Here is a 10,307-nt window from a genome sequence, read left to right on the forward strand (position 1 = left end):
CTGTCCTCTCTCCCTGAGGAGCCTCCCTTCTGGTCTGTGCTGCGCAGTCATGGAGGGTCTGTCACCTAGTCTAGGGGCAACAGCTACTAAAGTGACCTCAGAGGATGGTTCTCTGATGGTTAGGTGACAAATGGATCTACCGCTCTTGTTTCCAGAATACAAGGTTCTCTATTGGATTGGTTTTGCAGTATCTTCAGAATTTGGAGGCTGCCACTCAGGATTTCTCCCGGTCAGTCAAAACTAGTGAGACATTTGCTCACCCAAATGTTAGTAAGCCAGGGATGGGGAGTCAGTTATCAGCTGGACTTCAGGAGGCAGGGAGGGGCTGGACCTGGATGCGGATGTCTGTGCCCTCGGTGGTGTTACACTGGCGCAGCAATGGAGAGCAAGTTATCACCTGAGAGACAGCAAGTTTACAGAGGGTAACAAACATGACCTCCCAGGCCCCCATGTTGATTAACTTTCTCTCCTTCCATGGATTTGTCAAAAACTGAGCAGAGCTTGTATTTTCTGTATAAATTTAGGTTGCTTAGAGTGGTGAGAGAGAAAGGACTTCTAGAAACCAGCTAAGTGTTTAGCAGATTACAGAACAGTTTCAGGTTCTCCACTCCCTTCCCAGATAGATTTGTGTTCCTAAGGTTAGAAGTGTAGGCAGCTTATGGATTGAAATATTGCCTACTATACAAAGACATCTGTATGATACAGGAGAGGACAGACTTCTCTGTCAGTCCTCAACCTCTTCAACCTGCCCCTGGAAGAACAGAACAGGCATTTAGTCCTCCTGTTTGAGCTTTTTTGGCAGAATATATGTGAAAATATTCAGTGTCACTAAATTTTGCTTGAGTATCTCTTTGCCTAACACTGATTGACCCTAAAGACACAACAATTAAAGAAGGACAAATATTCACACTGCAACTCATTTGGATAGAGAAATTGCATTTAGGCTATTAATTAACCTGGTATTTCACCCAAGGCACTAACGTCTGGTTATCTGGGGGAAAAAATAACATTAAATCGGCTTTAAAGCTTCTTCCAGTAGGATAACATGGATTAGGTAAGAATATTTGAGTGGCCTGAGTGTTGTCTACATTACCCAGGATCCTAAGGAATCATGAAGACCAGACACTAGTAATGAGCTGTACCTTTTATAACATCACACCATATTGTGCTTGTTTGTTTATAGATGTAAAGGGAGTAATATTTGTAAAAATGTAATGTGATTTTTCTTTTCAGTCTACCCCATATAGGACTTTAACCCCAGTTTACCCTAGGAATCCATTTATCTGTGAGGATATTAGAATTTCTTTCAAAAGTAGCACAAAAAAGAAAGAATAAGCTGTTTCTGTTATTCAGAACGAGGATCATGCAGAAGAAAAACAGAGTCATAGACTATTGTCTTGAAAGAAGATTTCCCAAATTCTGTCATCTTTGCCTTTTATTTATAAAAGGTTGATCCCCAAGGCTCCCAACTCCTTGTGCTTTACTGTAAGGCAAGGAAAGCATCACTTCTGACTAGGAGAACCTGGTATGCTCTATGGTGGTGTTTCTCACCTGGAGGGATTTTGCCCCCAGAGGAGACTGGGTAGTATCTACACACATTTTGGTTGTCCTAACTAAGGGGGTTGTGCTACCAGCATCTAGTGCATAGAGACCAGGGATGCTGTTCAACATCCTACAATACTCAGGCAGCCCCTGCCACACAGACTTTTCTGGCTCAAAAGAGTAAAAGTGTTAAGACAGGTTGAGATCCTGCTCTAGGACAAAGGTGCTCAAAGTGTGGTCCTCAGACCAGCAATATTAGCATCACCTGGGAACTTGGTAGAAATGCAAATCCTTGGGCCCTACCCCAGATCTACTGAACTAGAAATTCTGGGAATCGAGCCCAGCAATCTGTGTTTTAACAAGCCCTCCAGGTGGTGCCCACACTAAGGCTTATGCTCTATGGAAGTCAGAGGCTATGACACAGGACCACTGATCCTTTCCAGCTCTGGGTGATGGTGGGTGGGGAACCAAGAGATAGAAGAAAGAAATCCTGCTGCCAGCTTGCTCTTTCCTCCTTGGCAGGTTTGGACTGAGAGATGTGGTGGTGGAGTGGAAAGTGAAGGAAGGACCAAGCAGGGAGATCATGCTCTCCGACCTCCTTGGGCTGTGGAAGTCCTGGTCCACATGGGTGCTGCTGGTCCCCCGGCATTTGCAGATGCAAAGAGTGGACTCAGGATCTTGATTCTGGGAGGAATGCAGCCTCTTGTACAACTGGCCTGAAGTCTGGCTGTGATTCCTTCTGGTCTTGGCTTACAAGTCTCAACAGCTCCTGATGCAGTGCCAACTCACCTTCATGGTGACCCACTCCCCCAAGTTTCCCAGAAGCCTGTCAGCTAACCCCAGGGCCAGTTTATACCATGCTGAAATTTGCAGCAGCTTTAGAAAGTGAAGTTCCACAGATCTCCCCTCTGCCTGCCCAGGCAGTTGATGCATCTCCGACACTTAAATGGCTCCCTGTGTTCTCATTATGGCTCAGAAGGTTTGCAGCACCCAGAGGACAGGGAGTACAACATGGACTCAAGAAGAGCTGCATATCAGGTACTAAAGGTGGTAGCCAGAAGGTGGATAAAGAATAATAAGGTGATAAGGAGGCACCAGACCAGGCAGTTGGTGTCATGAGTTTCAAAGAAGCAGGGCTTTCCCCTGACTATGGAAAAGCCAGTGGTATAGTATGGAACGAGCACTGAAGGGTAAAAGGAAAATATATTTTTTTAATACATTGAAAACACAAAGTGTATATGAACTGCATTAATGTTTACATTTTATTTGATTTCTTCGAAAGATCGCTTTTGCTTCAAATTTACATTTGTGGGGTCAAGTATTCTGAGCATCTCATTTTTTCAGCATTTTGTTTGGTGGTCAAACAGCCTTTATTGTAGCAATATGACAAGGGGTATGCACTAAGTAGGTCATTTTGTTATGAGCATCAGAAAAAGGTTAGCTAACCTACGCCAAAAGAGGAATGTACTAGCAAATTAGGAAGAGAATGGTAGACTCGAAGCAGGGACTGGGTAAGTGGAGAAGCCAGGGTAGTTCCAGCAACGTGTCAGGATAAAGAGGTTACTCACAGCCCCGCTGTTGAAGCGACTCATCTCAATCAATTTCCTACGTTATGTCATAATACTCAAGATTCAATATCCTGGAAAAGAAAGTCTGATTGGTCTACTGTACATCATATGCCCGCCCCTGGCAGAGAAGGACAGTTGCAAGTGGGAAGAAAGGGCAGCGTGATTATCAGTCCCACAAAGACTCTAATGAAGGGGACAAGGGTGATTCTCCAAAAGGACATCTGGATCCTGCTGCCAACATGAGGATCAGGGAGGCTGGGCACACAGACACCAGTCATCCACTATGGGCAGGCAGACTCTGCAACCTTCTCACCTGTGGCAACTGGGCCATGCAGTCCCTCCCTTTGGCAACCTGAGAAACAGTACTAGGAAAAGTGCCTTGGGATGATGAAACATGGCAGCACAAGAGAGAGCAGTATGAAGCAAGGCAAGAAGTGCAAAATGTTGGGACCTTGGTTTACAATAAGGGAGGGATCCAGAGAACACAGTGGAAACATCTGGAAGGAAGGGAGGCCCAGGGAGTTGGGTTAAGGCTGTTAGAGGAGTGAGCTAGTCAGGTCACTTGGAAATGGGAGGTGGTGAGTAGAGCTGTGCCAGGTCTAAGAGAAAACCTGGCTATCATGCAAAGGCAGTGAGGAGGTACTCAGGTTCCTGGGAGATAGTAGCCCAGCTAGAAAGACCCAGAAGGATTGTCTCAGAGGCTGCAAATTTACCCTCCAGAATACCATACCTAGATGAGATATGTTTGTGAAGTGGATCTCCAGGCCAGGTTTAAATTCCTCAAACACAATGATCTGTAAAGAAGGAGGTTGGGTGGCCATGAGATTCAAGTTCTGACTCTTTGCAAGGCAAAGGCCAAAGGAAGTGGACTGGGATGAGGGAGGTGTAGGGCGGAGCTTACCTCATTTGATCCAGGATGAAGCCAGGGTCCTGGAAGGTAGAGGGTCTCCTGGGGACCTATGTTCCAGTAGCGTCCCAGGTTTCGTCCATTGATGAATATTACACCTTTTGTCCAGCCCTGAAAAGATTGGAATGAAGGATTCAAGACCTGAGTTCTAGATGTAATGAAACTAGGGTGAAGACACACACACACCCCATAAACGCACCCGATCATAGTCAGAGTCACACCTAGATGGAGTGGATTACCACACATGGTCTTAAATGGAAGGTTACCTGGACAGGTCTATGTTATTGCCCCTGACCCGGGGCTGGCTCAACACCCAGGCCTCAAGAAGGAAGGTACTGATTTCTAACTCATCTGTGCCAAGTCAGGGAAGGGTCTTTCCATTGACCATCAGGCATTCACCAAAACTCGCTGGGCCCAAAGCATAGTTTGAGTTGTAGAATTTTGGGTTGGCCGTACATGTACATTAAAATCTCAACATCCCCACCACAGACTGGATGTGTGTCTTAAAGGGGTTGAGGGTCTCAATGTCTTGGATTATGTCTGGGGACAAGTGGATCACACTCACTAAATTCTTCATGCACTAGATTCTACAGCTGTCCCCACTAAAATATACTACTTATGTCTTTGTTGCATTTGTTAAGCTTCCACCCCTCACCCTTGTTAACACCAGGGAAGGGACAGCCTCCAGATAGCTGTGGAGTGGCTGATGTCCCAGGGAGCTTACATTTCCTTTCACAGGACAGGGCCCATGTACCAAGGAGATTTTTCCCAAATATCCTTTTGGGATGGGGGCCGGGGGGATGGGCAAGGGAGAAATATCACTAACCTCCATTTTTATGAAGGTGTCTCTGGGGTAATTACCCATTCTCAGGATACCAAGGAAGAAGGCAGGGCCCCGATGTTTGAATAAAGCTGGTTTCCAGATGTTAGGAAGGTCCCTAAGAGGGAATCAAACACCAGTAGAAAGGTCATGCCCTTCTTTGTGTGTCAGTTGTGAATTTTGAGGTAAGTCTCCTTTTTGCCCAAGCCCGACATTCATCTTATAGCACAGGCACATGCCTTGAAGGGGGCACAATGCAGAAAAAAACAAACAAAAAATCAGCAGACCAGGAGTTGGGTGAATGAGGGGAGGGTCACCACTCTGCCCCAGACAACTATGAAACTTGGGGTCATTTCCTTCAACACTGTGGATCTCACCTCTCATCTGAAAACTAAGGAGGTTAGTCTGGATGGTCTCTGAGCTTCTTTCCATCTCTAAATCAGAACCATATTTGATCAGTCACCTTGAGTCAATGATCTGGCACCCACCTTTGTAGAAACTGAGTTTTCATATCCAGGCTATAGATTTTAAATTTTCTTAAAGGAAAATTGTTCAGATAGATATCCCCAATTAAACCTGTAAAAGAGGGAATAAAAGGAACATGAAGAAGGCAAGCAGGGATGTGAACACAGAGATGTAAACAGGCTGTGGCCAGGACTCCCCCTGAAGGAGGATGTTTTCCTGTCCATATCAGATGGAAGGTTTCTGCAAAATTTTACAACAATTCTTCCTTCTGTTATACATGTACACTTCTTAGAGGGTGCCTGTATGTCCCACATTAACAGTGCAAAAGTCACAGCACATCCTGCCAGGTCTGGCCAGAATAGCAGTTCAGGCTACCTTTAACTCTCAAGGTAGGTCAAAGCATTTGGAGCCGGGGAAGGAAGGTGTGTGTGACTCTGTGCCCAGGAGCCCAGGGGGAGGTGAGGACACAGGCACTGAGTTCCAGAGAAGGAAAAATAAAAGTTCCCAGGGAGGGATACTAATCATCTTTTTCTATAGCTTTCTTCAAAAACCTCCTGGAAGAGGAAAGGCAGTGCTCTGGCTTGGTCATTAGAGAATACACTTGAGGGAAGGCACCATCATCCTTTCCCATCAAAGCAAGATTTCATCATAGTTTCTACACATGGCTATTTCGTTGGCCAAAAGATCCTGCTGTCCACCAAATCATACACCTGGCCATGACTGTTCTCACCCTAGGATAAGAGCGACAAGAATTTGGTGTCTCGAGGTCTCAAACTTCTTCACCCTTGGAAGGAAGGAGGCCTACCTTTTCTCTCCTTATTGATGTCCTGCCCATAGGCAAGGCGGCCTTGATTCTCCACCAGGATCCTCAGTGTTGGGTTATTCTGGTAGACCTGTCCAAGACAGACGAGCCAGAGTCAGTGCCACTCAGGGAACTTTTCTGTAGACCTCTTAAATCTCCTCTGAAACTCAGAGGATGTTGTAAGCAGGGTGACTGACATACAGCAGGCTTCAGAAGCCTGCAGATGTCCAGCTCTGGGTCAAGTAAACCCTTGGGCCCCTCTCTTTCTACTCATCCACCCTCACTCCCACCCCCATACTGGGCCTTTCAGAAAACAGTCACTCGAACATTTGATAAGAGATTATTGAGGAAGGTGACAAACCTAGAGTTTTTTGAGCATCAAATATCCAACATGTTGAAGTTCTGCTCACCCAAAGCATATACACCTATACTTTAGAAATACATACAGCTCTCCTGCATCCGTGTTGGGCTCTTATGCAAGGAACATTCCAAAGGACAGCGGAGGAGAAAATAAGCTATCACAGGGCAAGGCCACGCCTACAATTAAGCCTGGGCGCTGAAGTATTAGTCCATCAACACTGGATTACATACCATTTTCCTGGGAATAGTCAGCTGACTAGTGGAATGGTCCAGGACCCCTAAAAACTCCTCATCCAAAAACACCTGCCAAAGAAAGAGGAGAGCACCATTAGGTCATGATAAGGAAAGGGATAAAATGGTCCTTGGGAAAGCAAAGAAAAGGCAAGTTCTAGGGGAATGATTAACTCTGTCTCCTAGAATATTACAAGCTGACTATGAATCCACAAAAATACAACAGATTCAAAGCAGTACAGTCATGAAATGTATGAGGCAAAGTCCAGAGAAGGATGTCCTGATACCAAATCTGGGCCTGGCTGTACTATAGGGCAAGGAGGGAAAAACAAAATTTAAAGGACCTACAGGGAATGAGGGAAAAAGGAAGGTAGAGAATGAATGGATATTGTGAAAGAAGTAATGGCCACAGGGAAGATGGGGCTCCAGGTGCAGGAGGCATCTGCCTGCCTGGCTGGCATGGCTTCACTCCCATGCAGTCTTCCAGGTTTCCCCTGACCCTTATCAGAGGCTGCTGCCACCACTAATTCTCATTTTAAGAATGACCTGGACATAAATCTTTTTCTTTCCTGTTACCTATTCTATTGCTTTAAGCTCAGATGAAGTCACCCAGAAGAACCTGCTCTAACCATGCAGGACCACAGAAGGATACATAATTGGCCCCTTAGATTATTTGAGTCAGGTCATAATTTTCAAATGAAATTTGACCAGGAAACTATAAAAATTAAAATCCACAAATATTAAAAACACAAATATTAATACTATACAAAACACAGAATTCATATTTTAAGCTATTTAGAGTCTAATTACAAGGCTTATATACTCTAGAACTATTTGTTGAACACCTACTGAATGGCTTGGGCAAGGGGTCACCAAGCTTAAAACACAACCCCGGTCATTGAGGAACTCAGAGAGTGACACAAAGAAATTATTAGGATACTCCACAATAGCTAACATGGAACTGTGACCAGAATGCCATGGAAGCACAGGGAAGGGAGTGGCAAGTCCTGATCCACAGTCAAGTCCAGGTTATTTGGCGAACATGATGACAGGTGACTGGGAAAATCAATGGAAGACTGTAGACAGGGGAAGTGGCACGCTGAGAATTTTCCTTTGGGAAGGAAACTGGTGGCCCTGTGAGGAAGGGATTTGGCAAGGTGGAGAGGAAAGGTGAGCTATCGGAAAAAGGAAGATCAGCTATGAGGCTCTAACAGTAATAGAGGCAAGAGACAAAGGCACATCTAAGGCCATGGCGGCATGGATTTTGAGAGAAGACCCACTGAGTAATACTGTAGCCAGCATGTGCCCACTGAGAATAAGGTGTGAAGAGAAGATGAGGGGAGCAGCATTTTCAGGGGGGGAGGCTGCAAGTCCATGAATGGATGTGAGGAGTACAGGATGAGGTTTATTTTGGAAGGTAATGAATTTGGTTTTGGACATGATGAGTGTAAGAAGCCAGTGGAACATATGTCTAAGTGAAGAAAAATGTTCAGCAAACAAGGAATCTGGGTCTGCAGCTCAGGAAAAGAAGGGGAGGGTTGGAGTCACCATCAGGAGTGCCTGACACTTGGGGAGAAGATGACACAGACAGCACAGAGAGGGCTCTTAGCAAGAGAATGTCACCAAGACCTGAGGAAACTCTGCCAGCTCTTAACTTGGAGTGAGATGATGAAGCCTTTACCCTCAGCTCTGCTGCTTTCAAGCCAAATGTCCTCTGAAAGTCATTTAACTTCTCTGAGGTTTTCTTGTTTGTAATAAATATCTTAGATGGGTGTTTTGAGAATTGAATGAGAGTAGCGCATTGTGATGTAGGGATTGCTGTGCAGTAAGTAGAGGGACTTCTGAAGCTCCTCCCAAGTCTCCTTTAAAGAACTCCATCAACTCCCATAAGGGTTCAATGAATACCCCCCCTTCCCTGCGAACTACTATAAACCCTGGACCTACGACAACAGTGGCTTATATATCAAATATTTCCCTGAAGGGACAAAGGTTAGGAAACAGTGATGATTTTTTGAAGGTGAAAAAGATTTGACCATCATTTAGATATTCACCTCAGCAACACCACTGGGTTTTACTAGCAGAGAAGTGCCACTGGGACCCATCCACCGTCCCTTACCTGACCTCGATCTTGAACATGACCCTTCGTGGTGAGGAGGCCACTGGTGGTGACCACAGTCTCGTAAAGTATGTATCCAGAGGACTGACCATTCCCCTGGTTCACGGACAGCTTCTCCATGCAGATTGGCTTGACAGAGCTGATGGGCTGTGGCAGAAAGAGGAACAAACCAGGCTGAATGTTCATGCTGGAGAGACAAATTTCAGAAACCCACAACCAAAGCCCACTTCTCCAGAGGAATTGCCCCAAGAGTCCTTTTTAGTTTTCCAAACCAACTTCATATTTCTCTGCATGTGCTAGACAGTAATGTATTCTTATTTTTCAGATGGAAAAGCTGAAATCAAGGAAAGGGAATGATTTAATTTGCTCATCAATTCATGATAGAGCCTGGACTAGACTCCTGATTTTAGGAACTCCATGCCAGGTGTGCCAAATTCTGTCTGTCCATGGTCTTTTCTTCTTGTTCCTTCATACAGTAAGAGAAATCATCCTAACCCATGGTCTGACCGTGGCTATTCATGAATCTGCCTATCTAACACTGACCTAAAGCACTCGATGTCTGCTAACTCCCATGTCGTTAGACTTCTCCTTCTGAAGATCCCTAAATGATTCCAATGTAGTATCTCCCAAACTATATTTACCACACTTCCCCATCCTACTCTTTTTCCTCTCCAAAGAGCAACACCAACCATCCAGTCAAAAAGGTAAAAAGCATAGACAGTGTCTCTTCCTCAATATCCCCAACCAACCAGTCATCACCTCCTTTAGAGTCTGACTCTAAATATCTGTTTCACTAATCCTTCTTCACCCCCCTTATCTAAGCTCAACTTCAGTAGATTCTTATTCATTTTCAGGGCTCTAGCATGGTCCCACTCCACTCCACCCCCCACACAGCTACCAAAGAAATCCTTCTGAAATGCAAAGCTGGTCATCTGATTCCCAAGCCATGCTTTAAAATGGCTCCCCGCAACTTTCAGGGAAATGTTCAAATCTCTTAGCATAAAAACACGGCCTGGGGCACCTGGATGGTTCAGTCGGTTAAGCATCTGCCTTTGGTTCAGGTCATGGTCCCAAGGTCCTGGGATCGAGCCCTGCAGCAGGCTCCCTGCTCAGTAGGGAGCCTGCTTCTCCCTGTACCCCTCCCCCCACTCATGCTTGCTCCCTCTCTCTCAAATAAATAAGTAAAAATTTTAAAACACACACACACACACACACACACACACACACACACGGCCTTTCAGACTGCCTTGGAGAAATACATGATTCCAAGTCTGTGGAGCCACACAGCCTGAAACATGCTGGAGGACAAAGAAGATATCAAAAGCTACTGGACTCATGTCAAGAGGATGAGAGGACACAGGGGCCAACTTAAAGGAGACAGGACAATTTGAATATCAAAAGGAATGACTGCAACGGGGTTGAAACATGTTAAATGTGTTTAAAAAAAAAGTGTGAGTTTTCAGGAGGATCTTGGGGAGACAGTGTCAGAAAAGCAT

The 10,307-nt window shown here is 45.3% G+C and overlaps 1 protein-coding gene across 1 annotated transcript in view; it reads right to left on the minus strand.

Moving 5' to 3' along the window:
- Window positions 1–307: 307 nt before the first annotated feature.
- The window catches only part of LOC114222340 (beta-galactosidase-1-like protein 2), an 83,376-nt gene continuing 73,376 nt past the window's right edge, over window positions 308–10,307 (minus strand). The window contains exons 13-21 of the mRNA XM_028120830.2: window positions 8,812–8,958; window positions 6,696–6,767; window positions 6,108–6,195; window positions 5,326–5,413; window positions 4,844–4,955; window positions 4,012–4,128; window positions 3,841–3,904; window positions 2,332–2,402; window positions 308–397 (exon numbers count right to left, since the gene is read on the minus strand). Of these exons, the coding sequence (XP_027976631.2) occupies window positions 308–397; window positions 2,332–2,402; window positions 3,841–3,904; window positions 4,012–4,128; window positions 4,844–4,955; window positions 5,326–5,413; window positions 6,108–6,195; window positions 6,696–6,767; window positions 8,812–8,958 (849 nt within the window). The remainder of the gene's footprint in view (window positions 398–2,331; window positions 2,403–3,840; window positions 3,905–4,011; window positions 4,129–4,843; window positions 4,956–5,325; window positions 5,414–6,107; window positions 6,196–6,695; window positions 6,768–8,811; window positions 8,959–10,307) is intronic.

The sequence above is a fragment of the Eumetopias jubatus genome, unplaced genomic scaffold (assembly GCF_037043125.1).
Source record: "Eumetopias jubatus isolate StellerSeaLion01/CBP00866 unplaced genomic scaffold, mEumJub1_p1.0 scaffold_13, whole genome shotgun sequence".
Lineage (NCBI taxonomy): Eukaryota > Metazoa > Chordata > Mammalia > Carnivora > Otariidae > Eumetopias > Eumetopias jubatus.